Source organism: Vicia villosa, linkage group LG6, assembly GCF_029867415.1.
Source record: "Vicia villosa cultivar HV-30 ecotype Madison, WI linkage group LG6, Vvil1.0, whole genome shotgun sequence".
Lineage (NCBI taxonomy): Eukaryota > Viridiplantae > Streptophyta > Magnoliopsida > Fabales > Fabaceae > Vicia > Vicia villosa.
The window spans coordinates 42,298,148-42,319,198 of NC_081185.1; the positions used below are offsets into that span (position 1 = coordinate 42,298,148).

Here is a 21,051-nt window from a genome sequence, read left to right on the forward strand (position 1 = left end):
AATGACACGAGAATTTGAAATGACGGACTTAGGTCGAATGAGCTTCTTTCTTGGTCTGGAAGTTCGACAAGAAGAAACTGGAATTTTTGTCTCACAAGAAAAATATGCAAAGGACATTCTGAAGAGGTTCAAAATGGAAGGTTGCAATCCAATCTCGACACCAATGGAGCCAGGAGCCAAGCTTTCAAAATTTGATGGGGGGGAACGTGTCGAAGCAAACAAATTTCGAAGCTTGGTCGGAAGTCTTTGATATCTCACATGTACTAGACCAGATCTTTCTCTAAGTGTCGGAATCTTGAGTCGATTTATGGAAGAACCAGTTCACTCACACTGGAAAGCTTTGAAGAGAATTCTTCGTTATATCCAAGGAACTGTGTCACTTGGAATGTTTTACTCAAAAGCAGAAGATTACAAGCTAACAGGTTACTCCGACAGCGATTGGTGTGGAGATATAGACGATCGAAAAAGAACATCAGGATATGTATTCTTTATGGGAAACACTGCTTTCACATGGCTCTCAAGGAAGCAACCAATTGTAACACTGTCAACATGCGAAGCAGAATACGTGGTTGCATCATGGTGTGTATGCCATGCTATATGGCTTAGAAGATTGTTATGTGAGTTAGAGCAGAAGCAGGAAAATGCAACCATAGTACAAGTCGACAACAAATCAGCAATCGAACTGGCGAAGAATCCAGTGAATCATGAAAGAAGTAAACACATCGACGTACGTTTTCATTTCATTCGAGAACATGTGAAAAATGGAAGCGTCAAACTGAAGCATGTGGCAAGCAAGGATCAAGCTGTAGATATTTTCACAAAACCATTGTCGAAGGAGATATTCGACAGAGGCAAGATAATGCTGGGATTAATTGACCGAAGGAGCATTTAATTTATGGGGGAGTTTTGTTGGATAAATTTAAATGCAGTCTTGGAAAGCCAAAAGACAGATTCTCTAGGGCAGACAAACTTTCATAGGAAATAGTTAATCATTAAATGTTATGTCTATTTATGTTTCCATGGTCTCTATATAAAGACCCTCTCTTTGTAACCTAATTTTCACTTTTGCAACAAATCCTTTGCAAGTCAATATATATCGGAAGAGAGTAGTTTGATCTGTTACCTTCAGTATTAGGGTTGAGCACTTCTTGTGTTCACTTTTAATGAAATCTCGTTCATTTATGAAAAAAATAAAATAAAAAATGCAGTTAAGAACTATGAGCATATGGAAACCTCAAATACAAACAATACAAGTAATTTATTTGCATATGTAATGCTCATCTACTTTACAATCACCATTATTAGATAACTCAAGATACAATTATTTCCAAAACAGCCTATATCTCTAAAATCTAACACTATTACACCTTACAGAAAATCATTTGATGAAATTATGCACTATATCTTCAATTTTCCATCATTGTCGACGTTGTTCATCCACCGTAGAACTCGTTACAAGAATTTTCTTGTTAAGATCACTTTTAGGTGAAATGCTACGAAGGCCTTCAAAGTGGAAAAGATTATGTACCTTTCTAGCAATAAGGACACCACAAATGGTTCCCAGTGTAAATGTAAAAAATGCCTTCAACATGCTTTTAGTGGTTCCTAATTAGTATAAAGCTTTTAGATAGAAAACACAAATGAGAAAGAAAACTAATGAATTCAAAGAGGCCTTTATGGATTGATTGGTCAAGTCTTAAAAAATGCAAAAAAGTTGAAAATAGAGGTTAAGTCCTTTCTTCAATCTAAGCCACATGCATGCAATGTTTTAGTTCTTAATTTAAGATGAAAAATGAGTGGTATTTGGTTGACACACTCTTCTATCATGTTTATTATATTTGACTGGATTGGATTCACAAGAAAATTGAGAGAAAATAGTTATTTTTATTAAAATAATCTTATTTCTTAAAATTATAAATTGAATATAATAAGAGCCGTCTCAAATAATTTAAAAACTATATTCTAATATTTAAAATAGAATCTAAAAATATGACAAACTTTTACAAATGAGTGATATTTTAATTAAACTATAAATAATATTAAAATCTATAAAAAAAACGTTTTTAAAATATTTTAACAAAAGTTTTATTGATAAATATAATGTTTGTAACTTTTTCCTAATCGCGAAGTTTCAGTATTTATATAAAAAATTGAGTACAATTTTATAAAACAAAATAGTTAGTTGATCAATATTTAATAACAAATCATTTAAAAATAAATAAATTACCATAAAAGAATATTAAACTTGTTAAAATTTTAATATATTATAAGATAATATTAAAATATATATATTTCTAAAAACAATAGTGCGTTGTATTTTATCATAAAATTTAATAATTGTCCCGCTCTAGTACTAGATTCGATAGGAGAGGATGAATTCACAGTTCGTCGTGGTGGTTCAAAGCATCTAATGCAATGGAGGCAGGATTGACTTACAAAGTTAAAACTTTAATGCCTAAGACAATAAGAGACTAAAAGTGAAGTTTGAATGAGAAAAAATTTGAATATTTATGAAGTGAGAAATTTTTCTCTTTATATAGAGAAAAAAGTTGATACCTGAACGCGTGTGGAACGACGTGGAATGCAGTCAGTCGTTGAATTGATTCGAGATATTAGCATGACATTATCGTAAAGGATACTTTGTGATTCAATGAAAAAGGGTCTACCATTTTCTCGTGTGGCAACTTCTTGCATGTAACTAGCTAGAATTTCACTTTTCTAGACTTGCGGATGGTCCAGAACAATTTCCCTGCAAACTCTTGTCTCTGCTTTGTAGGGTGAGGGTTAATGACACACATCATTATCCGACCACGAGATTGTTAGGATTTTAAAAGGGATTTTTCAAAAAATTTATCCTCTTAGCGGAACAATCCTGATGAACGGATCTAATCCGATAAATGGATCTTGATTAAATCATTAACCACAAACCAAACATCAATAAGGATTCAAGAATTACCTCTAGAAACGTGCTTTATCTTTTGATCACGAACGGCGGAAGATATCGGCTTCTCTATGTAATCCACGCGAGTGCAAAGTGGAAGTTGTTGCTAGCCGTTAATGCTCTGAGAAAATTGACAATTAGCTTTGGTAAGGGAAAGAGCTCTTCTATTTATAGAGAGCTTCTAGAACCTGACTGCTCTTATTTTAGACTTTTCCAAAATAATCCCAATCTCTAATTTGATTAAACTATTTAATTAAATAAATATTATTTATATCTAATCAAACTCTTTTAATTAAATAAAAATAAATTAAATTAAATCATATTTAATTTAACTAACTGTCAATCCTCATTTATTTAATTAAACCATATTTAATCAAGTAAATTATATATGCGCTAATGTATTAAATAATTTAAATACAATTGTAACACCCCATACATAACTAACTATTATATTATGCATGGAACATTAAAATTGATATTGAGTACATACAAAAACTAAGCTACAAGATGATCCATATAAAATACAGCATGGAATTCTACTAAGAATTGTAAAACATGTGTCTTCAATGGATTTGCACATCAGAAAATGAGATCTAACAAGGTCTTCGAGCCATCACCACTCCTAAGTCTTCAATCCAAACATGTCATGCTACTAAACTGCACTTGAAAAAAAATAAGATTATTGGAGTGAGATTACTAAATCTCAGTGAGTTCCCCTATCTTACGGGTCCACTCAGTCCTACAAGGTACATGCAATCAAACAGATCCTCCGTGGATCCGGGGTTTTCCTCACGGCTAGGTACAAATACACAACATGGACAATATCACCATTGGAAGTCTCGTGACTAACCAATGAGATAGCAATAAACACACAAACAACACACAAGTATGTTGTTGCTAGTACAACCACGTCAGCCATGATTGTACCAGCCTACCGGCGAGGACCTAATGATATTGCCTATGTGGCATCACTAGGGGTGAATAAACAAGTGATCTTACCGACATGGTATCACAATCTCACCGTACCCATGCCCGATATTTTTCTTCTAGAGAAAATGCTTACATAGTACACGATGAGTATACACCAGATCACTCCCATCAATGTACCAGCACTTCCATAGTAACACGATGAGTATACACCAGATCACTCCCATCGAGTACCCACATATCTCACACCGATCAATGAGTATACACCAGATCACTCCCATTGAAGTCGGTGAATGTGCCCAGCTATCCCTTCCCACCAATGAGTATACACCAGATCACTCCCATTGAGTGGAGGGGGATATAACGATGACGACATACGCAATGAGTATACACGAGATCACTCCCATTGTGTGTTCGTTAATGCACAAACAAAAACACAACATACATGATGAGTATACACCAGATCACTCCCATCAAGTATGCATATAATCACATCTGAAAGTTCGATCAAAACAAACATAAATTAAGTGATCATTGTGACACATATCACCAAGCCATAATAGCATTTATCATCATAAAGCATTCAAATTTGTCCTATATATTCACACCAATAGTATGCAAGTGATCATATAATGTGTATCATGCTTTACGACACGGTTTCACAAGTCTCAAAGGACAACGGAGGTATTCAGCTCCCTCTACGGAACTAAATTACTCTCGGGGGTAAATTTCACAAAATTTTGTTTAGCACATTCGTCTGAATGGACGTCAGATACGTTGAAGAGCAACAATCTAGTATCGAGGGTATTTTTCCTAGATATTACATGTAACTAGCTTTCTAACGATATAAACTTTACGTCATTCCGATACTCGAGGCAAAAGTTATGAATTTTCGAAATTTAGCTTAACATGCTGAGTAACGGGTTACCTCATTCAGGTAACCGGTTACCTCAGCCCATGATTCATTCTTTTCACTTTTCGCTCCTAGGTAACTGGTTACCTCATCCAAGTAACCGGTTACTTCACTGCCAAATCCAAAAATTCTGCATTTTACTGGTGTAACTCTAATCCTTTCCAATTCTAAACAACCCCAATATCTCAACTTCATTTCGAATCATGTACATATATCTATAGCAGAATTTAGCAAGAATAGGCATAGAACGTCAACAAGCAATATCAATTATTACCAAAATTCCAAACCCATTGTTTAATTATGCATGCATCACATTGATCACAAGCTAAACCTTTGAACATGTAATTTTCCCACCAATTTCTTACCCAAGTTCCTATCTATGGAACTCACCTTGACAAAATAGAGATTATAATGATGTTCTTGCTGCCATTGAAATTTCACCATAGCCAAAACATCACCCTCAACATGAAGAAATCCATAACCCTCTTATGTTCACTTTCAGCATCAATCACCAATCTTCAAACTTGCTTATCTCCATCAATTCGGAACCTATGAATACGAACTAATATATCAAATTGAAGGAAATTTTGTGTAGAATCTGAATCTTCAAGAATGACCTAATTTGGAGCTGTGAGCAGAAAGTTATTGCAGGATTAGTGAAGGCTGCTCCATGGAGTATGAAAATTGAATATGGCCATGAGTTCCTTCCTCTTTCTCTTTGTTTCTAAGCTTTTCACTCTAAAATTCTGATTGTTGTAACCTTTAGCCCAAACAAGGTCTTATGATGACATGCAACAAAGTTTATTGGTTGTTATACCCCTCAACTAAATGATAATTACCACTATGTCATTCGGTTCATTTCCAATGATTCCTTTCTATTCTAATTAGATCCAAATACTTCTCTTAAAATTTCCAAATACAATTATATACCTTTCATACTTAATAATGTAAATATAGGGATGTTACATTCCCCCCCCCCTTAAATAGAGATCGCCCTTAAATTCTTTCAGATCACCATGAAGACAAACTCTCCAAGTCTATCCTAACCAAGGGATGGAATGTTCCTTACATTACTCCTTTAAATAACCTCACTATTTTGTTTGAGGGTCTTCCCATCCGAGGAGACTTAGTCCGCCAAACACTTACGCTCCACTATTCATGATCAGGAACCTTAATCCTCGAACAACACATCTATTCAGAAACTTCGTCTTGACCCATCTGGTTCAATATCCTTCCAGGGTCCTAGACCTCTACTCGTGGGCAATGAGGAATTAATATGTCGGGAGCCTACGTAGAGAACATGTATTGATCTATATGTTGGATTTAGGATTTAGCGGATGTAAGGATGTTGTACCGAAGAATTAGAACCCTTTTGAATAATTGCCTAGATGATGAATATGTTATTGTGGTTGTACGTAGTTAACGAGTATGTATTCGGCGAAGTTAAGACGATGAGTTGATACTATATGATGCTATAATAATTTTGTGCTGTTGTAAGGTGTTATGGTAGATTTCCAGATATAATGAGGAATTATACTCTATGAAGGACGGAGTTGATTTAATTCTTAGAGAAGAGTGGGACTCAGTTTGAGCTATTTTGTAAGCAATGGTATATTGAGGCTGATGAGTATGACTATAACTACTTGTGTGTACTTGTTCCGATGGTTGGAATGTTTTAATAGATGTAGTAACTCAGGAATTTGTTTTTGAGTGCGTGTAAGTATTGCTAAGTGGTAAATTAGTACCATGAATGGTAAGGGAGGATTTTAAACGAATCAGTAAAGAGAGTCGGAATTGGGTAAAACTAAGAAATCTAACTTGGTGATGATGATTGTAATGAGTAATCCGAATAGTGCAGCAAAAGCGGAATGTAACGTGTTGGATAATTGCTGGTGTAACTTGAGAGGAGTCATATAGTTGAAATTTAATGGTATAGGAATATTATTATTGAGTTTCTTGAAGGAAGCAGTTGGTGAAAAGTGTAAGTATTGTTTTATCGCTCAGATGGAACAGTGTGTCTAAGGTTGGTACGTTCGGTAGATGGAATGCATTACTGCAGTGTTGATCAGGTGTGATCATACGATGGATTGTGTAATTATATTATTTAGTTATTGGGCGTATTTTATGAGTCGCACCTCGACGTTTCATTGTCGTTAACCTTTTGGAGATATAGCGAGTGGCACACATGTGGGGTGGTCGAATGCGACGTAAGAGCCGAGATTGAATGCATGAGACATGCTTTCTGTTGATTGTGTCAAATTAATTTTGAGGATCTACTAGGGAAATGTTACCTAGGAACTGGAGAGTCAGATGAAGGACTCATATCCGGAACTTTTCACTTGAAGTATGTTTTCAAGGACGAAAACTCTTTTGGCGGGGAGTGTTGTAACACCCCATATTTTCTAATTTTAATTTAATTGGAAATTAAATTATTATTTAGAATTATTTAGTATTTTCGTTGAACTAAATGGAGGATTTACGGAATATTGGTCTTTGGACCAAGTGTAGTATTTAGTAATGAGGGGGTGTTAAGTTGTTGAGCCCATTACTAAATTACGTTATGTTTTCATAAAACAAGGAAATAAAAGAATATTGGACTTTTGGGGTGTGAGGGGTAATTAGGGGGTGTATGGAGTAAAAAACTCTACACTTAGTCCTAATTCTATTATTATTTTATTATTGGGAAAATAGAAAAGAAATGAACAAGAGAAGAGTTAGGAGAAAAGATTTTGATCGTAAAAGTGAGAAGAGCAAAGGAAGGAGGAAAAACCCCAAAGTTCAAGGATGAATTCAAGAATCTCCATCAAGGTAAGGGGTGGTGACTATTCTTTGTTAACTAGTATTATAGTTTTGATGATGGTATAATAGATTAAGAGTTTAAACCTCTATTTAGGATGTTAGGGTTTATAAGATTTTGACACTGACATGCCCAATTTGATGAATATGATGCAATTGGTTTGTTATAATTGATGGATGATAGTTATATTGCATTGTTGTTATGTTAGAATCATGAAAACTGATGAAAATTGGTCACTATAATGTGTGGGGTCGTATTTGGTGTTGATAGTGAAAGTAGGAATGAAGAAAAGTCAAAAATTGGAGTTTTTCTGCTACAGCAGCGTCAGGAACCGGTTCCCAGGTGGGAGGAACCGGGTTCCCATAGTAAAAATCTGAAGCGAGGAAATTCTGGGTTTCAGGAACCAGTTCCCATCTGGGGAGGAACCGGGTTCCAGCTCTTTTTTTTCAAAAACCATTTTACTTTAAAAACTTTTAATTTTCAAATCGTAAGTCCGTTTTAGACGCCGTTTTGGACGTTGTTTCTTAAATTAAATACTCTACCATATAAAGTAAAGAAAACAACAATAACTTGATTTTATTTTGAAAAGTATCGATTTCTCCAAATGTGTTTTATTCTTGATTTGCATAACTGATGATGTGCAATGGTTTGTTGTTTGCATAATTGAATATATGCAATGATGTGGGTTGTTATAATGTGATTGCTTCTGTTTGTTATGCAAATGGATGTTATTCATGGTAAATGTTGTTATCATGTGTTTTGATGAATGATGTTGCATGCTTGGTGGTTTGCATGCATATGCATCTTGGTGACACTGGTTCCCATTGTGTGGAATCGGGTGTGTATTGTCAATAGCCAAGCCCGAGATATGGGAGGTGGCACTGGATTTTGTTCTGGTGACGCGGACGAATCGATGAGACTGTATCCAATTGAGGGATCAGTGGTGGTGACATGGTTCACTTGTCGTTGGTACCACATGCATAAGAGTCTGCATAGTCTTTGTATAAATTATGACATGTTGTAACACCCCATAATTATGTCTTATTATTTAATTTAAATGAGGATAAATTATTTAATTTGAATAAGTGATATTGTGAGGATTATTGAGAAATATTGGAAAATATAGTTATTGGGCTTGCGTTATGGTTAGTAAATATGAGGTGTTAACTTACTAAGCCCACTAACCACAATTATTCTACTTTTCATAAAATAGAAGGAATATTGTGAAAAGAGGGATTGCAACATTTGGGAGAAGAGAAGGAACGTGAAAACGTGAAGAGCTTTGGAAAGGGGAAGACCGAAGATCAAACCTAAGGTAAGGGGGGATTCGTTTTCGATTAATGATTATTATGTAATCGATAGTGATAGAATTGTTTAGGATTATTAGTTGGGTCAATTAGATGTATGATGAATGAGTAGGAATGTTATGTTTTGATGAATTGATGAATGGTTTCGATGTTAGATGACCTCTAAAATGTGTTATAATTGTAGTATATTATGTTGCTTGATGATGTTTTGATGAGGGGATGATTATGGTGTGATTGGACTGAAATTGAGAGAGGAAGGATGTCAAAATCGCAGCAAAATTCTGCATAAAACGCAGCATGCGTCGACTTGAGTGTCAGTTGCGTCGAATCATTCAGTAATTTGCGTCGACCTATAGTGTCGACTTGCGCTTACCCGAGAGTGGTAGTAATTCTATGCGTCGACCTGAAGGAACCCATGCGTCGACGCATAGCATGCATTTTTTTTGAAAATCTTCTGAAGGTCATAACTTTTGACCCGTTTGTCCGATTTATGTGCCGTTTTGGGCGTTGCGAAGCTAATTAGATGTTTTACATGATAAAGTGATAAAATGGGCGGTAGCCGACTTTATTTTAAAAAATCGATTTAACTGCTTTGGGGATTGAAACATTGTATATGCATAAATGTGTTTATATATATATATATATATATATATATATATATATATGACCATGTGCTTGTGTGATGGTTTGATGATTTGTGATTGTATTAATATGTGATTAATATTAATATGACGAATGTGGTGAATATGTGTGAATGTCTGAATGATGCTTAGACATGTACAAGCTTACAATGTTGATGAGATAAGATGAAAATAGACGATTTTAAGCATCGTATTGATGATGATATAAGTATGTGATATGTGTGCAATTCATTCATGAATCATTTTCATGGATGATATATCCCGATGATGAGTGGATTTTGTAGGACATAATTCCCATTGTGCGGAATTTGTGTCGGTGGACTGTATCTCGATGATGAGTAGATCAGTTGGATGGGTTCAACCCATGATTTGGTACCACATGCATTAGTGTCAGTTCATTCATATGCATTATAACATGTTATGGTTTGGATGAATTGGGTTGTGATTGAGGATATATTTCGATATGTTTGAGGAATATGGATTATTGGAATGATTGGTATACATGTAGGTTGAGCGATTGATAATTCCTTGACGTTTTATTGCTTACGACTATATAATACTCATTAATTGAGAATGAGACTCACCCTTACATGTTGTTTTTGAGATTGAGGAGTAGCGGCTTAGCTGATTTGGTGAGGATAGCTCTTAGAGTTCATCCATGAGTAGTGTCGGTCATGCTCTGATTGTAACACTGGGGAACGCTAGTTTAGAGATAATTTACTCTATCTTGATTTTATTGTTTTAGACTTGGTTTGGATTAATTTGCATGGATGATGACTATGCAACGTTATGAATTATAATCCGCTGTGTTGAACATGAATGGTGTTTTATGTTAAATTGTTCCTCGAGTGGCATGACAATTGGCGTTGGTGTTTATTTTGAATTAATTGTGATACCCTTGTATTTCATGTTTACTCTAAATTATTCTATTTATTTCCGCGGGGCTTAGAAGGGTGTTACACATGTCAAGATGAAATCTGGTGTTATGATTGTGTTGTGTTATTGGCGCATACTCTTGACTTGTGCTTGTGATTGGTATGAATTGATTAATCTGAATATGCTAAGTAGGGTGGATAACTGCTTATGAATTCTATATGTGACTATTTATAATGCTATTTAATTTATGATGTAGTCTCACCCTTACTCTTATTTTTCAGATTGAAGCTAAGTGGCTTAGGTGTTTGGTGAGGATGGCTTTTAGGGAGTTATCGCTTTTAGTCTAATAATTAGGTGTTGGTGTCATGCTCTGAATACTTGTAACACTGGGAACGCATGTTTTTAAAGTTATCATACACTTTTATTTCTTATTATTTGGTTTGGATAATTCTCTTTTGTTGGAATAAAAGGCTTAGATCCTTATGAATGATGTTTCATGGAGTATCTAAATATTATTGATTTTCCGCTGTGATAAAACATGAGTTTGAATTAATTATATGTTGTTTTCTCAGTAGAGCATGATTACACTTGGAATGTATAATTGTTTTAAATTGTGACGCCCTTGAAATCCATGTTTAACTCTGATTATGCACTATGTTATTCGGGATATTTAGAAGGGTGTTACAAGCGTGACATATGGATCCTTATCCCACATACCTTATGAGAGTCTGGGACCCGCATCTTACAAGTACCAAGTTAGATTCCTACCTTGAGTTTCAAATTGCCTATGTCCCATACATGCCGTAAAAGGATAAGTCACGCATCTCGTGCACGATAGCGATATTGCAGCATTAAACTCGTCTGGTAGTACCAACATGGTGGTCCAACTCCGAGGCCATGTGTCCAAGTAATCTACCTCAGCGGCGCATAACGATCTCCATGCGTATCTTATAGTCACAACCGACAGGTGTCTGAACAGGTCTCCACTGGGGTCAAGTTCCTCAAATTCTTCCAGTCACATTCCTTAAGATGCTAAAACCTAAGAGCGCTATTCATTCAAGGTTTACCTACTCGGAAGTCAGTAAACCAAGCACGAAAAGTTAAGATTCTAGCTCGGATTGCTATTTCATGCGCGTACTCACTCGTCCAACGCATGCATAAGAGATTCTAAGGATAATCCATCTCGGATAGGAATACTATGGTTCCAGACAACCAACACAATTGTGATCATCCCGTTGATGCTCCAAAAGATGCTAGTTCTTACTCATATGAACACCCAACGCCAAGCATAGTTCTATGGCTTCACTCAGGGTCAGATGAACCATAACTAGCAAGGGACTTAAGTTAATGTATTTCACGCTTCTACATCAATCCAGCTTTCATCTAGCGTAGTTCTAGAACTCGAGCATAGAATGATAAGAACGGAAATCGAGATGTCCACTTCCACCAGTCGGGTACCCAAAATTCAGCCAATGGTAGACTTCCACATCCGTACATTGTATCCCTCCTTCACTAGGTAACCACTCCCGTTTAGGGTACACCAAATTGAATCAGATTATATCACCTTACTCATCCAATTACTGTCCATGCAAGCGTAATCAGAAAGGTCTGATTTCTCTGTCCACACTTCTAAAATTCCTTCCACTCAATCGGTTCTCTAATCATATCCTTTACTAGCACCATCATCAGGTAAAGAATACCACTGACTTCCAAACTCGACACCTTCGGAGAACTTCCCTTACTACATTCCTGTTCGGATGCTTCGTGGATCTCCTTCACTGGTACCGAGACTTAGAGAAAGTTCCACTCCATCCATTCAAAACCTTAGGAATTCTAATTATCTCTAGTCTTACTACCATAGTTGACTGTCTCTATCTCGCATCAAGCTCTCCCCTTATGTCTGACATTCCAAATATACCATCTACTTACATCGTCCAATCAATCCATCACTCAGCCAACTCTTACTACTTAGGTTCACAACACTTACAAGTTTACGAGTCCTTGTGGCGGCTCTGCCGTAATTCTACTGTCACGCACTCAGTCAATGAGTTGATCAAGTTTAACGACTGAATGAGATTCGAGTAAAATCAAACTAGCAACACACACATGTGAGGAGGAAAGGAATTACTAGTGATTTCTCATGGCTCGGCCAAGAATTGACCTACTCTGATACCAACTGTAACACCCCATACATAACTAACTAGTATATTATGCATGAAACGTTAAAATTGATATTGAGTACATACAAAAGTGATCCACTATCGCGCGCGGATCAAAAACAAGTATTTTTAAAACTGTAGTGTAGCGATAATGGCTTGAGTCGTATCGCAAGGATTCTTGTTTATTATCAACTAATCAAAATCAATGGGGGGGGTTGGTTCAGTTTCGAATTACAGAAAAAAACGATTATAAAATAAGTGATTAAAAATTAAGCTGTTTTGAAAATAAGTGATTATGGAATTAAGCTAATCTGCAGTTTCGGTTCCTACTATCATCGATAAATATAATTCTGCAGATTTTATTCACATTCGAACACAATAACATTCAACAAGCGGGAATGGAATTATAAGAATTATGTTCCTCTTTCACCTGATTAAGCAAACGGTTCAACAATTAGCGGAATAACGAATTAAACAGACGATATAACGCATACAAATTTAGGGAGCATAAATCAATCGAATTAACAATATTATTCTACGATAATTCAGATTAAGCAAACGAATGACACAAAATAAGATTGATATGAATAGAAATTAAATTGCAAAATAATATTAACCTCAAGTCTTGGAATCCGAATTACAGCAGATCAACTCAATAGGGATTAGTTCGCCATGGGATCGTACAAAATCTTAATATTTTCGTGAAAAGGATGATGATGAATAGTGTTTTTGGCTGCCTAACCTAGGTGAAAACACCCAAACCTGTTTCACAACTTAACCGGGTCGACCCGGCCCATTACAAATGACCCAAACACTAAAATAAACTAATGTTGCAACTTGCACGAACTTTTTGGCCCTGCTACACTCCGATTCAGCTCTCGACTTTTGAACAAAAGTCGTAGCTGTTTCTCTTAGCTTTCCAACGACTAGTAGAACGCTTCAATCCGATACTCCAAGCTCTAGTTATGAATTTATTCGTGCAGGCTGTTAATGCTGAAAAATTAATACGAAAAACAAATAAGTGCAAAAATAAAATAAATTGTAAAAACATATTAAAACATAAAAATAAATAAAACAAACCGAAGAAATGCTTGAGTACAAACATGGAAGAACGTGCATCAAAATGCATTGATCAAAAAGCCAAGCTATAAGATGATCTATATAAAATACAGCATGAAATTCTAATAAGAATTGTAAAACATGTGTCTTCAATGGATCTGCACAGCAGAAAATGAGATCTAACAAGGTCTTCAAGCCATCACCACTCCTAACGATGACGACATACCCAATGAGTATACACCAGATCACTCCCATTATGTGTTCGTTAATGCACAAACAAAAACACAACATACATGATGAGTATACACCAAATCACTCCCATCAAGTATGCCTATAATCACATCCGAAAGTTCGATCAAAACAAACATAAATTAAGTGATCATTGTCACACATATCACCAAGCCATAATAGCATTTATCATCATAAAGCATTCAAATTTGTCCTATATATTCACACCAATAATATGCAAGTGATCATATAATGCATATCATGCTCTACCACACGGTTTCACAGGTCTCTAAGGACAACGGAGTTATTCAGCTCCCTCTACGGGACTAAATTACTCTCGGGGGTAAAATTCACAAAATTCCATTTATCACATTCGTCTAAATGGGCGTCAGATACGTCGAAGAGCAACAATCCACTATCGTGGGTATTTTTCCTAGATAGTACATGTAACTAACTTTCTAACGATATAAACTTTGTGACATTCCAATACCCGAGGAAAAAGTTATGAATTTTCAAAATTCTGAAAATTTAGCATAACATGCAAAGTAACGGGTTACCTCATTCAGGTAACCGGTTACCTCCGCCCAGAATTCATTTTTTTCACTTTTCGCTCCCAAGTAACCGGTTACTTTATCCAAGTAACCAGTTAGTTCACTGCTAGACCCAAAAATTCTGCATTTTAACGGTGTAACTCTAATCCTTTCCAATTCAAAACAACCCCAACATCTCAACATCATTCCAAATCATGTACATACATATATATATATATATATATAGAGAGAGAGAGAGAGAGAGAGAGAGAGAGAGAGAGAGAGCAAGAATAGGCATAGAACGTCAACATGCAATATCAATTATTACCAAAATTCCAAACCCATTGTTTAATTATGCATGCATCACATTGATCACAAGCTAAACCGTTGAACATTTAATTTCCCCACCAATTTCTTACCCAAGTTCCTATCTATGGAACTCACCTTGACTAAATGAAGGTTATAATAATGTTCTTGCTGCCATTGAACTTTCACCATAGCCAAAACATCACCCTCAACATGAACAAATCTGTAACCCTCTTATGTTCACTTTCAGCATCAATCACCAATCTTCAAACTTGTTTATCTCCATCAATTCGGAACCTATGAACAAGAACTAATATATCAAATCGAAGGAAATTTTGTGTAGAATCTGAGTCTTCAAGAATTACCTGATTTGGAGCTGTGAGCAGAAAGTTATGGCATGATTAGTGAAGGTTGCTCGATGAATTACGAAAATGGAATATGGCCATGAGTTCCTTCCTCTTTCTCTTTGTTTCTAAGCTTTTCACTCTAAAATTCTGATTGTTGTAACCTTTAGCCCAATTAAGGTCTTGTGATGACATGCAACAAAGTTTATTGGTTTTTATACCCCTCAACTAAATGATAATAACCATTATGCCATTCGGTTCATTTCCAATGATTCCTTTCTATTATAATTAGATCCAAATACTTCTCTTAAAATTTCCAAAGACAATTATATACCTTTCATACTAATGGACATCCTGTAAAGTATCCATCAACCATCTTTATGGTCATCCTGTTATGGACAATGTTTGATTGGCAATAAAGTACTTGACTCCACATCTAGGGTTCATAATGATTTCAGGTCGAAGGGTGGTATACACCACTATCACTATGAAAACAACTTATGACACTTAACAAATTATGTAGTATTCTCATGATGGGTCAATCCAGTATAAATGTTACTCCTAATATTTGTACCTATGTAAATACTTGATATCTCATATTCATGACCCGTGAGATACAATCATCAGTCTACTCCCATAATAGTGTCTATGCATTACTGTTGCCCTATTTGACAATAAAGCTTGACTACAAATACTTTAAAAATAACGTCCTTATGTTTAATGATGTCTCATGATTAAGTCACATTTAGTAGGTCATTAATAGACTAATTATTCTAAGGACTTTATTATGTCTTATACAAATAACATAATAAATATAATGCCTAATAAGTATATATATATTAACAAAACAATATATGTCAACGTCATGATACAAAAGCATATTAAGCCAATGATGATTGGCTATTAGGGTTTACTCCAACAATCTTCCACTAGAAACATAATTTTCTTCCCAAGAATTAGCATAACGATCCAAATCATATATTTGACCTTTGTACTAGAAGCAACAACTGTTTGAAACCTGTTTTCAACCTATATAGTTATCATCCAAGCATAACATTTTATGTATACCGTGATATGAATATATAGTTCATAAATTTTAGAATAACATCATTTTAAATCCTTTACAATGATTATTACCATCTACTCTCAAGAAACGGAACATCATGTCCTTTTAACATATCCATAGACCTTCTTTACAATGATCTAGTGATGAACACTTCAATCATTTTGGTACTTATATTGTTTATGCTCATATCATATGGTGCATCTAGTGTATTACATTTAATGGTGTCCTTTTTCTCATCCAACAAGATAAGACATTGTCCATTAGACAAAAGATCATGTCACACATGCAATAATCTTAATGTTTATCCATATTGTGTGTCTCAACACCTCTTCAGAATATGTACTTGTGCTAGGGTTGGTGTTCATCAATAGATTTTGATTCCTAACCTTTTTGGAAATCTCTCCTTAGCATTTCATCAAAACCATTTAATTAACCGTGTCCTACATTGGTGTTGTAGGGAATTTGTTTTGATGATTAGTATGTCGCATACATACTATACTAAATTAATGCAAATACTCTAACTAACCTTCTTATGCGCACAAGATTTAAACTTGAAATTTATTAACCCAAGTTTTTCAAAAAAAAACTTCATTAATAAAAGGATTCAACTCCAAGAAGTTTTCCTTAATCCATAAATGAATACAGACAACTTACATTGTACCACAAGAACCAATTGTCCAACAACAACTTACTTGTTGAATTGGTTTTTGTTCCATTCTCATAAAGATATATATTTTATGCTGCTTGAATTTCTTCAAATTTTACATCACTTCCACTGGTTCCTTTAGATACATATTATCTCTAATGGAAGAATTCAGTTCTTGCGACAAAACAATTTTGTCCCCTAACGTGTTATAGAAAATGTGTCCCTTATTTCCATTGGGATACATCCATAAATACATCTTTATCTAGAGTGTGATCAAGTTTACTTAATAAACCTTACAACCCAGATGATCATAAAGACAAACTAGGTACTCTTACCTCTATATAAAATATGGTGTCTCTACGACTAATTTAAATGGAATTGGTTATGGATATAAAGAATTGAATGTAAAACAATTTATAATCAAGATTCGCAAAGATATAATTGAACTATATTAAATCAAACAATGTCAAACATGATACAATTTAAATCATCATTATATTCTTTATATAGGTATTTACAACAACGAACAATCCAGATGTTCTTAATACCCTTTCGAGTTATTTCTTTTAACTTCAATCTTGAACTCTTCTCAAAATAATTCTAACTCGTGTTAGATATATAAGGTTCAAATCTTATTTGATCCATCCCACATTTATTATACATGTGCTTATCAAGATTCTAGAATCCAAATCCACAACTTGATTTAGTATTAAAACCACTATTTTAGATAAACAACAATTGTCCATTATCAAAACATGCACTTCCTAGCTTGTCAATACAAGACTTAGTATTAATGTTTGTTTACTAAATGAAACTTAATAACAATTATTTGGTTTCATCCCAAGCTCTAATTTAAGTCTAATTATAAGCTCTTATAGCCAATGAAACATATTTTTCCGTTCTAGACATAAGTTGACTAAAATTATAATCAATGTCATACTTCTTAAAAGAATCCTCACATTCATATAAATGTGAGATCAACATCTAGTATCACATACCTGATATGTAGAAGTAGACAATTTGATTTTCTATAACAAATCATATGAAGAAAAAGTCTTACTTCTTTCTTCTACTTTGACTCTTTTGATAACCATTAACAGTTCTCTTCTTTCAACACATGAAATCATTGTCTTCCTTTAGAACCGTGTTTTTCTGCCAAAATATAAAATGAATCTCGTTCCTTTTATAATTCATATATTTAGCATTCAAAAACTACTTTCATTTTCTTTTCAACAAGATGTGGTAGATATATTTAAAATTCATTCATAATGAATCTAATCCACCTATTCGAGACAATCTCAAATAAAATTTGTGATTAACTACTTGATCTATAAGGAAATCCAAATTTTAAATCTCAAAACTATTTTAGATTAATTTGGATTCCTAACTTTTATAGAAAAAAACTCTGGAAAATTTTACTTTTCTCAAAAATTATATTTCAAAATAAAATCCTCAAGGTTAATGATTATGTCATTCTCCGTGATGATTACAATTATGAGATATGTTATATCTAGACATTCGATTTGATCCTTCTCATAAGTATCGTTCTTTGAATCTATTTATATTCGATTGTTAGGAATTGGTTGCTTGAGAACATACAATTTTTCTCGTGCTTAGAACAATTCTCAATTTATGTACCAACTCAGAAACTCCTTTCTGATCCTTAAATCCTTTATAAGGATATTTCATAGTAAAATATAAAATGCAAAATAAACTCTAAATACAAAACGTGTAAAAATAAATTGTAACAAAATCATTTTAATAAGGACTTTTCTTAAAATGCTCCCACTATTTTTACTTAAACCAAATGACCCTTAACATTTGATTCGAAAAATCTAGTTGGCAGATTTTCTAGCGGGTCGAGATCCATATTTCACTTTGTTTTAAGTCCGCGTAGGCGGATTACACAAAACTCCGTTATTTAGGTAGGAACTCTTTCCAATTGTATCTAATACAACTCTCGAGTTTTATATGTTGAGTGAATAACTCCTTATTCTAATCCATCATATGGATTATTCTAAACTTTTGCTTCTAAACATATATAACCTATTATAATTAATTTAGTTAAGTCAAACCCAAAAATTTAGCAGTTGGATATTACATTTATCCCATCGCACCTTACTAATATAAAACATGCACCTCGCTTTAGGCGAAACCTACACTATTCGATACTAGTCTTGATGAGTGTTAAATATTGAAAAGCAATTAACTTAATATTTAATTGAGGGATTTTTCTTAAGTTTGATCTCATGAATTTGTGTATCTCATACACACGCATATAAACATACAACACATGCATCACATACATAAAATAAAATTTGACAATACGAATATGACCACCTAAAACACAAAAATTAAATAAACTACTTTATTACAATTCTTTGACCCACGAACAAGCTTCTCAAGCTTCTCCACTAGCGTTATCATTTGCCGTTGTCTTCTCTTCAACTCTTGAACTCGAACAATTATAATATTACATAAATGAAATAAATAATTAAATGGCATGACACGCAGGTCGTATTTAATTACAATAAACCATGACACGCACGCTGTACTTAAATAAAATAAATCACGACACACATGCCGTATTTAAAATAAACAAACGCCAAAATCTAAGGTCATAATCGTATACCACTTTATTTAATAATAAATAATTAAATAATAAACAATAATAATAATAGGTCAATAATTTATAAATATTGACGCATCAACATTTGACGCTTTTTGCGAACCTTAAAGGCACAACTCTTGCACTGTCACAAACCCTAATGCAAAAGCGTTCATGCCATCAAAACGTAATGATCAATTATTCAATATGACTGATCGAAATGTCATTGCTTCACCATACAAATGTCGGATTCCGAAGCAGAATGAACATCGATCATTCAAATGTATAACAATCATTACACTAACTAAATGGACAAACAACATAGTGTCAAATACATTAACTTCGCATTATAAATATTTATATCATATATAAATTTATCAGTTATATTTGTATCACTTATGGATGATCGAAGTATCGCTGCTTCACCATACAATTGTCAGATTCCGAAGCATAGTCAACATCGAACATCCAAATTATACAAAACTGATGTCAATATTTAGTATTGAATAATAAACATTTTATTATTTTATTATTATTGTTTATTATTATTATTATTATTAATATTATTATTATTATTATATAATTAACATATAATAAAGGCAAAATACCCTTTTTCGTCCCTTAACTTTAACTCGGGGTCCATTTTAGTTCCTTAATTTTTAAAACGTTCAAATAGACCCCTTATCTATTAAAAAGGTGGCACGTTAGTCCTTTCCGTCAATTTGGTGGAAACGGATGTTAGACTGTGCATGTGTGGCGTCTGACGATGCATTGTTTTGCACGCATGGCAGGATGACGTTGCATATGTTATCACCAAGATCCTGAAAATTCTAAAAATTATTCCAAAACTTTTCACTCACTAAGGTTTGAACTCAAGACACTTTAATTATGATACAAATGGGTGTACCACTAGGCTCTGTTCATTTTGGTAGCTTTTTTTTCTTTCTGCAGCTACTTATTAACAACTGCATTAGTTGATTTCTTTTGCTTCTACATTAATATTAATATTAATAATAATAATAATAATAGTAATAATAAAAGTAGTAATAATAAAAATAATAGTAATAATAATAATAGTAGTAATAATAAAAATAATATTACTAATAATAATAATAATAGTAATACTAATAATAATAATAATAATAATAATAATAGTAATAATAAAAATAATAGTAATAATAATAATAGTAGTAATAATAAAAATAATATTACTAATAATAATAATAATAAAATAATAGTAATAATAATAGTACTGATACTAATAGTACTAATATTAACAATAATAATAATAGAGATAATAATAATAATACTAATAATAATAATACTAATAATAATAGTAATAATAATAGTTTTTCAATATGGTTTATCAAAATACACCCATCAGGAAGTCGATATTTTTATCACACATGAAGTATGTTAAACAGCTGTAAGTTCTCCAATTCTTTTTCTTATTGCATGTTCAACATTGCTCTAATATTTATAAAGATCACAAGTTCCTTTTGGGGGACATTACATCAAACAGCAATAAGTGACATCACATAGCACAAGTGATTATAATCTAAACAAACAAATGAAGACGAGAAATAGTTAATTTAGAAACATTAGCATAACATCAAAAGCAACATTTTTTTATGGGTTAAATAAGTTTTTAGTCCCTATAAATATGGCACTTTTCACTTTTAGTCCTTACAAAAAATTTCGTC

At 33.6% G+C, this 21,051-nt stretch overlaps 1 protein-coding gene across 1 annotated transcript; it reads left to right on the plus strand.

Annotated features, from left to right (window-relative positions):
- Positions 1 to 307: 307 nt before the first annotated feature.
- On the plus strand, positions 308 to 892 carry LOC131613589 (secreted RxLR effector protein 161-like). The gene has a single exon (XM_058885245.1). It carries the CDS (start codon positions 308 to 310, stop codon positions 890 to 892), a length of 585 nt encoding a protein of 194 aa, XP_058741228.1.
- Positions 893 to 21,051: the final 20,159 nt, after the last annotated feature.